Source organism: Hippopotamus amphibius, chromosome 1 (assembly GCF_030028045.1).
Source record: "Hippopotamus amphibius kiboko isolate mHipAmp2 chromosome 1, mHipAmp2.hap2, whole genome shotgun sequence".
Classification (NCBI taxonomy): Eukaryota; Metazoa; Chordata; class Mammalia; order Artiodactyla; family Hippopotamidae; genus Hippopotamus; species Hippopotamus amphibius.
The window spans coordinates 154,952,376-154,970,990 of record NC_080186.1 but is presented as its reverse complement, the minus strand read 5'-3'; the positions used below and the strand labels follow the sequence as shown (position 1 = coordinate 154,970,990).

The following is an 18,615-nucleotide window of genomic DNA, read 5'->3' as shown; positions in this document are numbered from 1 at the left end:
GCATAATACCCTCTGACAAGTTCATCCATGTTGTTGCAAATGGCAAATCTTCATTCATTTTTATGGCTGAGTAGTATTCCAGGGTATACATCTACCACATCTTCTTTATCTGTTCATTTGTTGATGGACACTTAGGTTGCTTCCAGATCTTAAACCATTAGCCTTTTTTCTTTATAGTTTCTACCTTTGATGATATTCTCAGCAAAACCTTCTTACCTCCAGATTTTAGACATAGTTACCTATATTCTTATTTTTGTTATAGTTTATTCTTAATTGAGCTATATATGTGGTAAGATATGTGGTAATGATATGACTTCGTTTTTGTTATATTCTTAAGTAATTGTTTTGAGACCATGTATCAAATAAGATCCCTTACATGCTGATTTGAAACATGGTCATCATAAACTAAGTATTTTTTACGTACTAGCATCTGTATTCTGTGGCTTTCAAATCTTCATGATTGTAGCTTTATAATGCAGTTTTAGCACATGGAATGCAAGTCCATTTATCCTTTTTCAGAAAACTTTTATTATTCACATTTTTATAGAGGCAATTTAGAATCATTCTTGTAAATTCCATGAATTATTTCTGTTGTACTAAATTTATATATTAGTTTTTGGACCCTTTATTTATGTCCTGACCAGAATCTACTGTCCAGTTGCTTTCAAATCTGAAAGCCAAATAATAGAAATCCAAATAGCTAATAAATGTATTAAAACATGGGCAAGCTTATTAGTAATCAGGAGAATGCCAATTTAAACCATGGTGGTGCAATGGTTAAGAATCTGCCTGCCAATGCAGGGGACACGCGTTCGAGCCCTGGTCCGGGAAGATCCCACATGCCACGGAGCAACTAAGCCCGTGCGCCACAACTATTGAGCCTGCGCTTTAGAGCCCGTGAGCCTCAACTATTGAGCTCATGTGCTGCAACTACTGAAGCCCACACACCTAGAGCCCGTGCTCCGCAACAAGAGAAGCCACCGCAATGAGGAGTCTGTGCACCACAAGGAAGAGTAGCCCCTGCTCGCCACAACTAGAGAAAGCCTGTGCACAGCAACAAAGACCCAACACAACCAATAAATACATACATAAATAAATACATAAATGTAAAAAATAAAATTAAATAAATAAACCACAAGGGAAGACCGTTACATACTCACTAGATTGGAAAAAGTCACAAGGTTAGTTAATACCAAGTGTGGATAAGGAGGTTGAGCAAAGTGAAGTCTCACGCATTGCTGGTCAGAGAGTTAATTGGTGCAACCACTGTGGTAAATGGTGTGGCGTCATCTAGTTATGTGTGAAGATGTACAGTCCGTCACAGCATTTCCCCTCCCAGAAATGTAACCTAAAGATGTGTGGATTTGGAGGAGTCTTATATGTGCAGGAATGTTCATGAGAGCATTATTCAAAATACTCCAAATTGAAAATAATCCAAGTGGCTATTAACAGTAGGAAAGGTAGGTAAATTACAGTGTATTTGTATAACTTTGAATGTGAACAAAATATGTGCAGTAAGTTGGATAAATTTTATACACGTAATGTTGAACAAGAAAAGCAAGACCCCAAAGAAAACAAGGAGTGAGATTTAACACACACATACAACACACATTCCCATGTTATATATATACAAATATATATACATATGTTATACACACATCTGTTATATATACACACATATATATATGTTATATACGCATATATACACAATATATATGTAATATGTGTTTTACTTTACTAAAGCAGGCAAAACTAATGTTTTGCTTTGGAATGCATACAGAGATAGTAAATCTGTGTAGAAAGGCAAGAAGAAAATGACCAGCAGAAATTCAGGATAGTGGTTACTTCTATGGTTATAAACAGGACAGGATCCAGTGGTGGGGGCAAGACTCTATGACGTGACCTGTGTTAGGTTATGTGCCCAGTTGCTTATAACTGCTTGTTAAAGTCTTCTTTTATGTTTTATGTATTTTTCTGAATGGAGGTATGCAAAGACTTTAAAAACCAAACAAAATACTCAGTGTCTTTTTTGAAGGAAACTTAGTCCCTCTCCACCTCTATTTGTACCATCTCAGGACCAAGGAGTCCTCCTACAGGGTTCATGGAAGCCTTCAGCATCTCCCTGCCCTGGCTTTTCAGCTCTTTGAGGGCTCAAAGAATTACCCATCTGTTATGCTTTTGTATGTTGCCATCATGTTTTTTCTTAATGTTCTTCCAAAATTCCACAGTGCCTAGCATACCGTGAATATTTGTCTAATGAATGAATGCATATTCAAGTGTCTTCATGCCGGAATACAGCGTCAGTAGAAAAGGATTCTACTCATGTAAACTCCAAGGGTGGTCCAAGATGACAGAATACACAGCTTTTATAGAGTGATGTTTATCATGTTAGGTATTTTCTTAGCACAATAGTCTGTTTACCTCTCAAAGTTCTCTGCAGCTTCTCTGAGATATCTGTCACCTGTCACCTAGAGGGACCATGTCAGATGACTTGCTGTGAGATACTGATAAGGGAAAGCAGAATTATAGTCCACTCCATCCAGTTGGTGGGGGCACCGTAGGGTCAGGGCCATTATCTCCCCAATTGTGTGGGGAGCTGTGACTTGCAGAAAGAATGCAGTGATGCATGAAAGGTGAATTCACTGGGGAACGAAGTTTGCTTAGTTCTGCTACCACGGCTTTTACAGTCCGGGTCAGTCTTGGGCATAGGGATGTCAACATTCTACCTCTCTAATTGGATGTTGCCCACGGGATTTTACTTGAAATTGAGTGCACTGGGCAGGGCAAACCTGTATGCAGGTCCCATATCACACCAGCTTCCTTTGTCCAGAGCTAGCACCTTACTACCACAGGCTTGGGTCAAGTGTGCAGCTTTTGGCTAGGTAAAATTCCCGTTATAGATGTTTGCCTCTCTAGAAGAGTACCTAATTTTTTGAGTACAGATGCCAGACGGGTGTCGAGATTTCAGCTTGCATTATCTCATTTAGTTTCTCACCTCTGTATGAATTGCCTTCTCATTATTTTGATTTTGCTGATGAAGATTCTCAAGCTCAGCCCACTGACTTGTTTAAGGTCACAGTAAGTGGTGAAGGCAGGTTTTGAACCCAGTCAGCCTGGTTTCAGAGCTAAAGTTTGCAGTCAGTGCTTGGTTGACTGATTCAGTATTGTTCATTCATTCAACAAATCTCTGTTGAGTGACTCTAAGTGCCAGGTTCAGTACTGGGCAAGCAAGCAGAAAAGAGACCTACCCTTGCTTTGTTCTTCCTTCTCCCCACTCCATCCCTCAGGAGGTAGGTGTGTTCGTGGAAGAGTATATAGAAGGTAGAAGGTTCTGAGTGTGTTAGGGAACACATAACCTCACACCCATCAGAATGGCCATCATTAAAAAGTCTACGAACAACAAATGCTGGAAAGGGTGTGAAGAAAAGGAAACCCTCCTACATTGTTGGTGGGAATGAAAGTTGGTGCAGCCACTGTGGAAAGCAGTATGGAGGTTCCTCAGAAAACTAAAAATTGAGTTGCCATATGATCCAGCAATCCCACTCCTGGGCATATACCCAGACAAAACTATAATTCAGAAAGATACATGTATCCCTATGTTCATAGCAGCACTATTCACAATAGCCAAGGCATGCAAACAACCTAAATGTCCGTCAAGAGGTGAATGGATAAATATTGTGGTACATATATACAATGGGGTATTACTCTGCTGTAAAAAGGAATGAAATGCCATTTGCAGCAACATGGATGGACCTAGAGAGTGTCATGCTCAGTGAAGTAAGTCAGACAGAGAAAGGCAAATATTATATGATATAATATGTAGAATCTAAAATATGACACAAATGAACCTGTCTATAAACAGAAACAAAACCAGGGACATAGAGAATAGACTGGTGGTTGCCAAGGTTGGGGAGGGCAGTGGGAGAGGGATGGATTGGGAGTTTGGGATTAGCAGATGCAAACTGGTATATATAGAATGAATAAACAACAAGGTCCTACTGTGTAGCACAGGGAACTATATTCAATATCCTGTGATAAACCCTAATGGAAAAGAATATCAAAAAGAACATATGTATATGTGTATCTGAGTCACTTTTCTGCACAGCAGAAATGAACACAACATTGTAACTCAACAATACTTCAATTAAGAAAAGAAAAAGAACTACGGGACCAAGTGTCAGTGCCCCACAACTAAACTAAAACCGTTTCTCTCTCAGAGTGCCCCCACTTCTCTCCCTCACCCCCAGTAGCAGGCTGCAAACGCTGCCCTTGCCTCTTCCAGATGCCTCTGAGATGGAAAACCAATCCCTCATAGTTGGAGCCAAATTCTGAACATTGTTTGCAGCAGTAATACAAATTTACATCCTGACCACAGCCCTTCCAAATCAGGACAGTGAATAACATCTACTCAGCCTTCTTGCTTTCAGAGTCAGCCACACATTTGAGGCCTGATGGGATCCAGTTTCTCATAGGTGCATGTTCTAAGTCAGAGAAGAATTTGTCCATTGAGGCCTGTGCATGCCTCTGTGTGTTGGTGATGAATGAGAAAAACTAGAAAATTAGAGACTTTTGCCTGCAGCGAGCAATCTAGCAGTGGATGATAAACACCCATGAAAGTGTTTATGCGCTTTTCCCTGGTAATTTGCCTTTGGAGGAACACGGTGGGGAAATAGATTTGTTAATGTCTCAGGGAGTAAAACTGACCTAACTCTTCTGTGTTTTTCAGCACCTGAGATGTTCAACTCCAGAAGAGAAGCAGGTTATTCCTTTGCTGTTGACTGGTGGTCACTGGGAGTGACAGCATACGAGCTGTTGAGAGGCTGGGTACGGTAGAATTACATTTTGCTTTGGTTACTCTTCCAGCAAGTTCTATTTTTAGAATGAAAGAATGGATTTTTTTTTTTTTTAGCTAAAAATCAAGTCGTTTGTGTCAGAGATGAGAACAGTGATGCTGGTAACACCCCTTGGGATTTCTGCGCATAATTAATTCCCCCTCCTCCGTGTGGGGCCACGCATGTGAGCTGACAGTCAACGATGCAGATAAAGTTAAATGAATTATAGGGATATTATTAACTCTCAGAGAGGGAAAATCAATACACCTCACTCCCTATCTTGTATAAATATATTTGTTTGTTTAAAGAAAATCATTCTGCAGTCACAGGCCAGGGCTCTGATTCAGACACACTTCCCCAAAGTGAGTGTGAATTATTGATGCAACACAATACATGCCCTGTCTTGTTGGATTCCTGTCTTTCATTTGGCTCTTGGGTTCTGGGTTCAGTGGAAAATTAGAGTAGTTTCCTTTTAAAAGAAACATTTCTTAAACTAAGAAAATGCCTAAAAATAATAATAAATAAATTTAAAAAAAAGAAAGAAAGAAAATGCCTAGGAAGAATTTTGCTAAGAAAAGATTTTTTTTCTCCCTCTCGTATTATTGTACCTCATGATAGTTCCCTGTGATTTGATGTAACTGACAATGTATTAACACTGTCAGTTTCATTTTTTTCTTTTCTTCTTTTGCTTAGGAAAGGTGAAGAAAAGTGACTGTTAGGTTGCTGAATTTATATCTACATATATAAATTCACTGTTATCAACTATACTTACTGTGCTACAGTTAGATCCTCAGACCCTATTCAGCTCCTGACTCAAAGTCTGTACCCTTTACCAACCTCTCCCTATGTCCCCCACCCTCGACCCCTGGCAACTACTTTTCTACACTCTGTTTCTATGAATTTGATTTTTTTTTAAAGATGCCGTATATAAGTGATACCATGCAGTATTTGTCTTTTCTGACTTATTTCACTTCTCATATTGGACTCAAGGTCTATCCGTGTTGTTGCAAACAGCAGGATTTTCTTTTTTCTTATGGCTGAATAATATTCCATTACTCATACATATTGTATATGAATATGTATTATATATGTTATGTATAGTAGTCCATTATTCATTTTTAATATATCCATATATAAAGACTATCATGTGTAAATATGTAATACCATATATAATATATAACTATATATTATATAAAAATATATGTGTGTATAAATGTATATACGTATATTATATATTCACATATCTTCTTTATTTTTTAATTAATTTATTGGCTACATTGGGTCTTCGTTGCTGTGTGCGGGCTTTCTCTAGTTGTGGCAAGCGGGGGCTACTCTTTGTTGCGGTGCATGAGCTTCTTATTGCAGTGGCTTCTCTTGTGGCAGAGCACAGGCTCCAGGTGTGCAGGCTTCAGTAGTTGTGGCACATGGGCTCAGTAGTTGTGGCTCGCCGGCTCTAGAGTGCAGTCTCAGTAGTTGTGACACATGGGTTTAGTTGCTCTGCGGCATGTGGGATCTTCCCCAATCAGGGATTGAACCCATGTCCCCTGCACTGGCAGGGGGATTCTTAACCACTGCACCACCAAGAAAGTGCACATCTTCTTTATCCATTCATCTGTTGATGGACATTTAGGTTGCTTCTGTGTCTTAGCTATTGTGATTAATGCTGCAATGAACATGGGAATGCAGGTCCTTTTTTGTAAAGCACAGAACTTTTCATGTTAAAAAAAAATGCTGTTTTTCCCTAATGCCTCACATATTCTCAGACACACACACACACACATGCATACACACACACACACACCCCCCCTTCACCTGCCTTACCCACCTCTCCCCCCTCCCCACACACACTCTTCAGACATGTTAGCTTGGCATTCTTTGCCCTTTGGAACCAGGTTAACTTTTCAGATTTTGCTTCAATTTGAATGACCCTGACTCTTTACAAACTCATGTCAGCCTCTTTGGACTTCCTCCTTGCATGAGGCATCCCTTGGGGCTCTTTCCTCTTATTCCTTTGCCTATAAAGATATTTCCTAAGATAAATCCTGGTGTTTTTTTAAAAAATCACTCCTTAAGTTTGGAATTTGTTAAATTAAGTTTGAATAAAGTTAAGGGTGTGTCTTAGTAGAACTTTTCAGAATCCTTCTATCTCATGTATATTGATCAATCATCTCTAAGAAAGAACAGACTTAGACTTTCCCAAATTTCTTTTACAGGAAAGCAAAAGGTCTTTTCATATTCAAATCCTACCAATTCTTTATGGCCCTTGACAACAAGGACCCCTTCTCTGAAGAAACTTTCTCTGATCTCTCTAGCTAAAGTGATCGGAATCTCTTCCAAACCTTTATGTACTTTCTCTCTCTTATAACCCTTCTGAATTTAAAATTATTGGAAACTATAGAAAAGCACAAAAATGAAGGTAGACATCAACCACATCCTCTAAAGCAAATTCCCAATTAAGAAATTAAACCCTCATTTGACCTTCCAGATCTCATCTTACAGAAGTAACAACTTGCTGTATTTACTTCCAAACCTTTTCTGTTTTTATGATAGTCTATTTTCACGTACATGTACATATACATTATTGTTGTTTCAGTAAAGATAGAGCCATGCTTTAACCTTTCTGTTGAGATTTTTTTTTTCACTTAAGATAAAATATAGAACTTTCTACATCAGAACATCTAAATTTGTTTTATGTGTTAGGATTAAGTCCATTTTGTAAATGTATTGCGCTTGTAAATTTTTCCAGGTATATCAACTTTTATGTTTTTATCTTTTCTATATTATTAGATTGTAAATTTATTAAAGGTGAAGCCAGTGTTTTATATAGTTTAGTATTATCCACAGTGTTTAGCTTTAAATAGGTACATGACAAATGCTTGTTGAATGTATGGAGTGACAAGTCACTACAAATCAATTCTGACACATTCTTGGAAAGAATCACCAAGGAAGCTGCATGTAATTATGTTTCAAAATATAGCTAATCTGAAGAAATGAAATACCAACATTTAATTACAACTAGCAACACAACTAAACCACAGAAGGAGGGTGATAAACAATCATTTCCTCCACACTTACAAATTGTGATTTACAGAAAAATATATGCTTCAAAGGGAAACGTGCCTGAAACATCCCTGTGGTTTCTGAGCTTGACCGTGATCTTGATGAATGGTCCCTTAGTCCTTAAGCTGCTTTGTCATCTCTCTGTGTCCCGGCTCGCATTGCCACTGTAAAGGCAAGGTCCGAGTCCTCACTAGCTTTGTATTATCCATAGTGTTAGCCTATGATAGGGACATACATCATTTTGCACTAATTGTACATCTTTGGCTGCAGCTCTTTTGCTTTTGTTCTCGTGAAGTAAGAATATAATCATAACACTTCACTTTGTCCCATCTTAACATTTTACCTTTTCTACCTTGTTCATTCTTTACAGTCTCATTCTTAATTTATATGCTGCCCTAGAATTGTCTGCTATATCCTGTCATTATACACTGTAGTTTTTCTTTATAGCATGTATACCATTGATTTTTGTGTGAATGTGTGTGTGTGTGTGTGTGTGTACAGTTTCTGTAATTATTTCTGGTTTCTCTGAGTAGACCGTAGGCTCTACCGCTGGAGAAATCCCATCCATCCTGTCTTCATTGCATCCCCAATGCCCAGCAGAGATGCTGGGACATTGTAGGCATTCAGTCAGTGTTTGGTAAATGAATAAATATACAGTTCTGGTCGTTGATGGCTTAATGTGGATTTTAAAATTTAGAGCTCGAAAAATAAGTTGTATAAGACAAGGGCAATTTGACTGTTTTGAACAAGTTGACAGACCATGAGGATTTAAAAATATATATATCAAATTCAGTCATATGGCCCAAAGTAAATGAAAAAAAACACAATGTACTTAAGCCATTTGCTTGTGGCATTTGTCAGTTCCTTTATTAGTTTATCAAAGCATTTTGTGTTTTTAGATGTCTCAAAAGCAGATTTAGAGACATTGATGAATTGAAGAAGAAAATTAGAAAAAAGAAAAAATTTATGTGCACGTGCGTGCAACCCTGGAAGCTTGAGTGTGTCATCCTGCCCCAGCTCTTAATGGTAAACATGCAGTGAATCACACGTAGTGACCCACAGCGCGCTTGGCTTGCAGTCAATACACAATGATGCTGACAAGGTCCCGGGCCCTCTTTTTCTGATACTGAGTTACAAGGGTGATTTCCACTGCGTCATTACTGAGACAAATGAGTTAGCTATGGTCCTTTATTCAGTCTTGAGGGAAGAAAATATGTGGCAGGTGTTTTTAAATCTTGCATCAAAAAAATAAAGTTTGGCCAAGCTCCCTCTTAGAGAGCGAACCCCTAGCACCTCCTGGTTCCCTTGGGTAGCTGCTCTTGACATGCCGTGTGTGTGTGTAGACGTAAGCCTTGCTTCACATCACCGTTATTGATGACTCGTCTTGCTGTGTATTATTATGTTTATAGCCACCGTCCTTTTTACCCTTATGTCAATAGTAATAAAAATCTCTCTCCTGTGTTATGTCTAGTATGTATTAGCCACTCTATTGAGAGCTTTACATGTGTTATGTCATTTCATTTTCCCAACAATCCCCTAAGGTGGTTCATTTTACAGAATAAGTAGCTTCCTCTGACAGATGAAGGAATTGAAACTCAAATTGACTGACCCAGTTTAGCACTCAAATCCTTTTGCCTTCAGAGTTCAAACACTTCATTACAGTATATTACCTTTTAATAATGATTTACAACAAAGAAAAAATTAAAGTCCTCTGTTTCTTCCCATTTAGTTGGGAGAAATCAGTCCACAGTCTTTTATTATCTTGAAAGAGTCAGGCACTTGGTATATGTACATGCCCATAGTCACTGTCCTATTATTGTTGGTTAATCTAATACGAAAATTTTGTTCATTCAACAAACGTGTAATGAGCACTTACTAGGTGCTAGGTCCCATGGGCAAAAATGTGAATATGGTATAATCTCCAGCTTTAAGTAGCTCACGTCACATAAAGAGAGACAATGCCAGGGTGAATCCTTTACGAAACAGAGAAATCAACGTAGGTAAAGACTTCCCCCTAGTGGATATCTGTGAAAACTACAACAAAGCCACTATTTTGTTTCATTTCTTTCCCTCTGCCCCCACAAGTTAAAACTATAGAAGAATCTGGTTCCCTCAGAAGTAAAAATACTTTTGCCTCATCATAAAATCCTCTACCCCACTCCATAGAACTAGCCGCTTATAGCATTTGGGACTGGAGTTGAAGTCTTCTGGGTAACCTTCTAACCTGAACTTAGACATTATGATGCAAACAAGTACAAAGAGGTGTGTGTGTATGGTAAAACTCTGAATCTCTTTATAATCAACACTTAAATAAAAATTTTTAAAATTTCCATTCACTGAGCACTTGTCCAGTATTTTAGGTAAATACTTACATAAATTGACCTTACAAAACTGTTCCAAATTGACATCTCAGAGGTGGATTTAGCCCATAGACATGTTTCCTTTGACCCAGAGGGATTACCAACTTTTAAAACGTATGAGATTTCACAAGAAACTATAGAGTTCTGGTATGCTTTTTAAACAGCAGGAGATCTGGCAGCCATGGACCACATTTGCCTATGGCAACACAACCATTGGCAGGAAGGAATTAGAAAATGCTGTTGAGGTTTTACTGGTTGAAAATTAACTTGGAAACATGTGCAAAGCAGCATTTTTTCTTTTACCCTATAACAATGAAGACTCTTACTTCTCTCCCTTAAGAGACCATATCATATTCGCTCCAGTACTTCCAGCAAAGAAATTGCACACATGTTTGAGACGGCGCCTGTGACTTACCCTTCTGCCTGGTCACAGGAAATGGTGTCACTTCTTAAAAAGGTAAGACGGACAAATGTATGACAAAAGGAAGTGATAAAAAAGAAGCACGTGCTCTGGTTTGACGTTAAAAGTTAAGTTACAGTATTGGAGGCAGTCATGATAATACGCATTTCCAGAATGGGTTTTGTGGCTCACAGCTTTCAAATACATGGCTTCATTAATAAAGTGACACCCATGTCCTCTTAAATGTCCCAAGGACATCTCAAACTCAATGTGCCAAATGGAGTTCTTGAACTCTTATTATTTCCTGGACTTTCTCCAGCATTCCTGCTCTGGCCTCTCCATCCACCCACTAATATAAGCCAGAACCAGAAGTCATTCATCATCCCATAACCCAGTTCATCGCCATGTTCATATTTGACCTTTTAAGTGTCCTTTGACTTTGTCACTTCTCTCCATCTCCACTGCTATCTTCCCAGTCCTACTGCCATCAAGTCTCACCTTTTCACTGGTTTGCCCCTGTACACTTTTATTACATACACTTGATTCCGTTCTCTGCTGTGTCCCATAGGGATCTGTTCAAAGCAAAGTTTATTACCTTCACATTGTTCTTAGAATAAAGATCAAAATTATTTGTATGGTATAAAGGTTCTAACTACTCCTCAAGTCTTATTTGGGACTTTTTGTCCCCCTTTTGACTACACACAAACTGCTTTGGGCTTCTTTTTCTCTCCTCTTTGTCCTTCCCCTCCTCACCCTCATGTACCAGTCTCTCACCACAGGACCTTTGCACATGCTAGTCTCGCTGCCTAGAACATTGCTCCTATCCCCAGCTCTTCCAGCTCCCTCCCTTAAGTCAGTACTACTCAGTGTGATTCACTGACTGGTTCAGGTCCATGAATTACTTCCCACAGGTCCATAACAAGTATAGAAAATGAGAGAAGTATTTAAAAACTTTTATAGCAATTTGATACCACTGATGCCTCAAAGCACATAATCAATGGACTCATCTCACTGAATAGGGTCCAAGCCTATGTGGTGATGTCAAACTCAAATCACAAGTTGCACAGGGTGTGGAGTTCCATACTAGCCACGCACAGTAACACCACATATTGGTTTCAGTGGGTTGGAAATTAAACCAAACAAAGAGAAATAACTGGCCCTTCTGCATAGTCTGAGAAACAGAGCCTTAGATCTCAACTCAACTATCACTTCCTCTGGGAGCCTCCCTCTCTTGTCAGATCACACAGCACGAACTTTCCTTCGTCATATTTTTCACAGTTTGAAATTTTACATACATTATACAGTCGTGTGTGACTTGGGTTAAAGAGCATTGTTCTCTAAGTGGCACAAGGGAGGAACCACATCTGACTTGTTCACCATAGTATCCTTAGCACTTAACACAGAGCCTGACAGGTGGTAAAATCTGGTATTTGAATTAACGAGGTCCATGGTTTTCCTCAGATTTTCAAGGCGCCCATGTTCACCAGAAAGATTCAGGACAGTTGTAGTGAGAGCTCAGTCATGTGTATTAAATAATCATGTGGCAGAAAGAATGAGGAGCCCAAGAGGAAGAGCTTGGCTTTTTTCTGAAGATAGAAAATTGCACAGGTTGTAGCAGGTCAAGGAAGAGAGCTTTGGGGGCTAAGAATTCAAAACCTATGTCTCTCGTCTATGGGTCCAGTGTCCTGATTTGGAATACGGATACTGCCATTGGTGATGTCAAAGATAAAGAAGGGGGGTGTGTGTCCGTTTGCATAGGCAAATTTTCCTTAGTTCCAAGACAGCCCTCTTACCCCGAAAGTGCACCCTGATGACCCACAGTTGTCACCTCCAGACCCATTTTCAAGTGGAACTGCTATTTCCCATTTAAGCCACAGGACTGAAATGATGTTGGCTCTGGAGTGGTTGAAGGGGAAAAAAATCTTTAATCCCAGTTCATAAAACCAGAACTATCGCAATAACCTTAGCTACATCTTATCTATGTCACCTCAGGATATTTTGATTAGTTGTAAAAACTGCTAAGTTGTCTAGTGTGAGATGAATTTCACTTGTTAAAACCAATGTACATTTTCCACCTAAGAAGAACAGACCTTCTCTTAGTCACTTTATATACATGGCCTCACTTGATCATAGCTAGACCTTATGAAATAGCTTATTATCCCTTTTTCACAGATGGGTAAACTGAGGTTTAGAGAACGAACTTGCCCACCGTTACTAAGTTGGGGAATCAGGAATCAAACATATGTTTGACTCAGTAGGACAAGCTATTTTCACTCACCACATTGCAAAAACCAACTTACAATTCATTCTGACCACTCATTATCTATATTATATGTTTATGGGGCTAATAAAGGAGAACACCGCTTGTTTCCTTCAAGCCTGTACTTAAAAATATCCCTAGGGACTCTGTGTGGTTTTTTTTTTTTTTTTTTTTTTTTTTTTTGCACTCCCAGCTTTGACCTTCCTCGTGATCTTGGTGTTTGTATTCCATTGGCAGCTACTGGAACCGAATCCAGACCAACGATTTTCCCATTTGTCCGACATTCAAAGCTTCCCATACATGAATGATATGAACTGGGACGCAGTTTTGCAGAAGAGGCTCATTCCAGGATTTATTCCTAACGTGAGTCAATCCTCACAAACCCGTAGTAACTCGCATTCGATGCACATAACTCTGTGTACCATACACATGATCTCATTAGATAACACACCAATGTTGTAAGACAGCCCAGATTCCTGTTTTACAGATGAGAAGACTGAGGCACACACAGGGTAAGTTGGCCACCAGAGGTCACACAGCTAGCAGGTGGCTGAACTGGGATTCTAATCTAGGTCTGTGTTGGGGGTTCTAGCTCCTACCCACTTTTTGTGGCTTACTTTTAATGGAAAGAAGTCCTAATCCTACAAATAGTCATTTCTGGGGATCTGCCAATTAAAAAAGAAAAAAGTTTTTTCTGATTCCACAGATATAGAAATTTGCATCCAAGTTCTGTGAGTCAAAGGACTGAAAGCTGTTGGGGTTGAGGTGGGGTATTTATTTTTACCATTCACCCCTCTTCCTCTGGTAGTTCTCTGCTGGGAACCATATTCACAATGAGTAATAGCCAAAGCGAAATAATTCCCACTGGATGTACCTGGCCAAGAAACATCTGTGGCCCCCTGCAGTCTGCTGGTAAAAGCCGGACCCAGAAGCTCCGGCCAAGGAGCCAAGTGAGACCTCTAACTCCTCTCTCCCCACAGCCTGATTCCACACATTCAGTTGTAGGCAGATGGGCAGAATGACGAGCTCTTAAAGGAGCCCGTAGAGACAATTCAGAGTTTTCTGTTAAGCCCAAGCCAGGCGCCTGCAGTGGGCGCGTGGGGGTGTGATCCTTCATGTGCAAACAGCAGATGGGTGGGTCTGGTGCAAAGAAAGCGGTGGTGAGAAAGCAGTGGGGAGGAATTCTGGGGTGGGGGAAGGCCACCTCACGGAGCAACAGGGGGGTGGGGTCCTACCTGGCCACTCTGCAGGGTCCAGCAGGGGCAGCTTGCACTGTGGGTGAGGTGTGACACCGTAGAGATCTAGGCACCGTTCCTGTTGTTCCTGCTCTTCCCTGCAACTAGCCATCAGCGCTGCCTCGAGAGGCGTGTCTCTAACTTAATTGTGAATCTGAATCATCTGGGAGCTCGTTAAACATGCAATTTCCCGGTCCTCGTGTTCAGAAACATGGATTCTCGAGTCTGGTTGGGGAATTGGGAATCAACTCAGGTGATGCTGATCTACCCTTGAACCCACTTCAAGAAACATAGTCCCAAAGTGCAAACTTTAGAAAAATAATTATAATAGGATTTCCTTTCTAACACATGGAAGGCTCCCTGGGAATTTAGAAAAATAAAATACAAAATCGGAGAATATGAAAAACAAAGCTGGCCATAAATTATTTCCGACTTCGACTGGGACTCCCAGCTGGTCACTCTTGGACTGCTCCTGCAGGACCAAGGGTTACTCTCCCTATTCGATTGGGTCTATCATTAGAAAGATCCGGGAGTCTAAGGAGTGAGTCAACCTGTCTCTCCTGCAGAAAGGCAGGCTGAATTGCGACCCCACCTTTGAACTCGAAGAAATGATTTTGGAGTCCAAGCCTCTTCACAAGAAAAAGAAGCGTCTGGCCAAGAAAGAGAAGGAGTTGAGGAGATGTGATTCCTCTCAGGTAAGCAGTCCCCTTAGACTCGGGGTCGTGGGAGTCTTCATGGCAGCTGCCGTTCTTTGGAGAGCTTCTAGTGGGAGAGGAACACCCCAGGTTTTGAAGGGGCAGCTCTGGGGGTCCCAGAAGCAACATTTCATGTGTGGACTTCCTCCCTAGGTCTCTGCCATTAGCTTGATGCCCTACTGCCCTCTTCCAGCTCTCGATTCAAACTTTGCAATCTCCTAGGAGAGAATCTAACTGGCCAAGCCTAGGTCAGGTGACCGTCCCTAAAGGGATGGAAATGGGCTGGTTCTAAAGTACACACATGGCTGTTTGGGGCCCCACTCCTTCAAGGAATTGCTGGGAGCAGCCGACCCTAGAGGGGGGTGCCTGTTCTTTGCCAGACTCAGAATCTTGTGCTATCCAGGCTAGGAGAAGTAGGCAGTACCTATTCACAGAAAACAGAATTCTTACATGGTTGAGCACCATTGCTGGATTGCAGGCTGAGTCAAATTAATTTTGTAATTAACTACAGTATCTTCTGTCAGAGTTTGAAGTCAGATTTCAATACAGTAACTTGCAAGGACTCAGGAGGATTTTATACATGTGGTTCTGTGTTTTATAATGTTGCTGAAGTAACAAACATTCACTTTGCCTCTAATGGCCATCCCTTCATCCACACAATCATCTGCCCATCTCGCTACCCACTCAACTAATGGTCATCCATTCTTCCATCCCTGCATTTCTCCATCCCTCCTTCCCTCCATCCTGCCATCCCTCCATCCCTCCATCCCTCCCCCCATGCATTTGTTCAGGCTGTTTTTATTGAATCCCTGTTATCTGCCACATTCTGTGCTCAACACTAGAGAGAGATATAGATGAGGTATAATTCCTGCTTTCATTGACACCCCTGTTTTTAAAGATTGCATAGTCTTGTGGTGAAAATAGCTCTGCAAACAAATAAGGATCCTCAATGTCCCTAATTTCTCTAGTCCTCAGGGGCTGCTATACCCTTTAATGGTCAGTTAACCAAAGTCCACATCCTGTTTGTCCAAAAAACTGGCCTCTTACCAGATTCCCATCCCGAAGTGTTTTCTAAGGCTCTCCAAGGAATGCTTAGCTGTGCCACAAACCCATCTTGCTTGTTGCTTTTCACTTCACCCGTCTTCCTCCTAATGATCTGTTCTTCCTCATATCATAACCAACCAGCTTCCCCAGGCCAGCTCCTTCCTTTGCCCCTAGAAAGCTTGCCTATGCAGCCTCCTCTGTTAACAGACCCCCAAATGTAGCCAAGAACAAGACATCATCTTAATAAGTTTTCTGAAGTTTTAGAGATAACAGCAATTAGTAACTTTTTGCCATGCCTTCCATGCTCTATATGACCTGCTTACCTTCCTCTGTTACCCTTGTACTATGCCATTCTTGACCTTAAGATATTTCTCCTTTTTTAATGTGGATATCTACAGCTATAAAGTTTCCTCTGAGCACCACCGTTTCCTGCATCTCTTAAGTTTTGGCATGTTATATTTTTTTGTTCATCTCAAAATATTTCCTAATTCTTCTTGTGACATTTTTTGACACATCAGTTGCTTAAGAATGTGTTGTTTTATTTCCACATGTTTGTGAAATTTCCAGTTTTCTTTCTGTTATTGATTTCTAGCTTCACTTCATTGTGGTCAGAGAAAATATTTTGTATGATTTTAATCTTTTTAAATTTATTGAAACCTGTTTTGTGGCCTAACCTATGGTCTTCCATGGTTTCCTTTGACTCTTTGAGCATATTTTAAATAGTTGTTCTAAAATCTCTGTCTAGTAAGTCTGATGTTTGGGCATCCTCAGGGATGTAATAAAATCAGTTTATTTGGTTTCTTTGAATGGGCCATACTTTCCTGTTTTTTGTACACATTGTGATATTTTTGTTGAAAACTTGATATTTGAATATTACAATCCAGTAACTCCAGAAATCAGATTCTCCCCTTCTGTCTCTAGGGTTTGCTCTTTTTTGATTGTTGAAGGCTGTATTTGCATTTTTGAGTGACTTGTACAAACTATTTTGCAAAAAGACTATTCCTTGTCATGCATCATCACTGCTGTCTCTGTTATGTTGGCTTGTGTTCAGCTAATATTTTGATAGAAATTTCCTTAAACACCAGGACCATTTTTAAGTTGCTTTTTTCTTGATCCAGTGTTTGTTTGGTTGCTATAAACCTTTGATTGCTTTCCAGAGTTCTGACAGTGTTGGCCCTAACAGTTTCTGGGGCTTTTGTTTGTTTTATTTTGTTTGGTTTTATGTTTCTGTTGAGGGGTGGGAGCTTCGAGCTTCCTGTGCCACTGTTTTGCTCTAGTTTCTCCTACTCTTATAGCCTCCATTTAAAAATAAAAAGGATTTTGCTTCAAAACAAACAGTAGTCTTTCCTCAAAGAAGAATCAGAAAGATGGTGAAACTCAAAGTAGCACTTTTATCTCTATTCATGGATTTTAAAATGTGAGGATCAGTCTTAGCAGCTCACTACATTATCATCACGCTTGTTTATTCATTCATCTGAATCTGGAGCTGTGGCTTGAGCATCAGGATTTTTTTAAGTTCTTCAGGTGATTCAGGTACCATCTACAGCTATGCAGCAGATATAGAATGCAGGCTGTGATTAAATCAAGTAAAAGCACTAAAGTTTTCCCTTTTTCCCTGCATCTCAGTTTCCTCATTTATAAAATGGAGTTAGTATTGATACCTACTTCATAGACAGTTCTGAGTCAGTTAGTACATGTCTGACAAATGTTAGCTGTTGTTAAAGATGTGGCACATATATACAATGGAATATTACTCAGCCATATAAAAAGAATGAAATAATGCTGTTTGCAACATGGATGGACCAAGAGATTATCATACTAATTTAAAAAAGTCAGAAAGAGAAAGATGAAGACCATATGATATCACTTATATGTGGAATCTAAAATATGACACAAATGAACTTAGCTACAAAACAGAAACAGACTCACAGACAGAGAGAACAGACCTGTGGTTGCTAAGAGATAGAGGGAGTGGGGAAGGGATGGATTGGGAGTTGGGGATTGGCATATACACACTACTGTATCTAAAATACATAACTAATAAGGACCTACTGTGTAGCACAGGGAACTCTGCTCTGTAATAAACTAAATGGGAAAAGAATTTGAAAAAGAATACTATATGTATAACTGAATCACTTTGCTGTATACCTGAAACTAACACAACATCGTAAATCAACTATAGTCCAATATAAAACAAAAATTAAACCAAAACAAAAAACAAAACAGAAAAATTAAAGTGCTAACCCTAAAAAAAAAAGTTAGCCATTGTTATGTTTTACTTTTCCACATTACTTCCTGACTTCTAACTTCATTCTTCTCCGTGTCTCTGGCTCATGTTCATGGTAGATGCCCCTTGTTTCTTTGCATCCAGGATGTTCTCCACTGACCCTCTCTGCTCATCAACTCCTTTAAAGTAAAGAACCAAAAAGACTGATGCACACCCAGTCTGTTTGCTCTGGAAGCAAATGACCTACGTCCTCTTTTTCTGCCTCCTGAGATTTCCACCTGCTCTAAACCCTTCAGATATTTCTGGTGCCATCTCTACTTATACCAGTATAATCACTGCTCTCTCATCCCTGAGGAACACATTCTAAGATATTTAACAATAGTTCTCTCCTCAATCACATAAGACTCATTCGTTCCTCCATTCTGTTTGTCCCCCGCTACTTTCCCTCATCCTCTCTTTCTGGCTGATCCTGTTGACTTGTCCATGTAGCTGCACTTCTTAA

At 39.9% G+C, this 18,615-nt stretch overlaps 1 protein-coding gene across 2 annotated transcripts in view; it reads left to right on the top strand.

Moving 5' to 3' along the window:
- Positions 1–18,615, top strand: part of STK32A (serine/threonine kinase 32A) — a 119,358-nt gene that overhangs the window by 97,613 nt on the left and 3,130 nt on the right. For both annotated transcript variants that reach the window (XM_057748126.1, XM_057748117.1), the window contains 4 exons: positions 4,727–4,824; positions 10,593–10,709; positions 13,150–13,275; positions 14,714–14,842. In XM_057748126.1, coding sequence (XP_057604109.1) covers positions 4,727–4,824; positions 10,593–10,709; positions 13,150–13,275; positions 14,714–14,842 — 470 coding nt within the window. The remainder of the gene's footprint in view (positions 1–4,726; positions 4,825–10,592; positions 10,710–13,149; positions 13,276–14,713; positions 14,843–18,615) is intronic.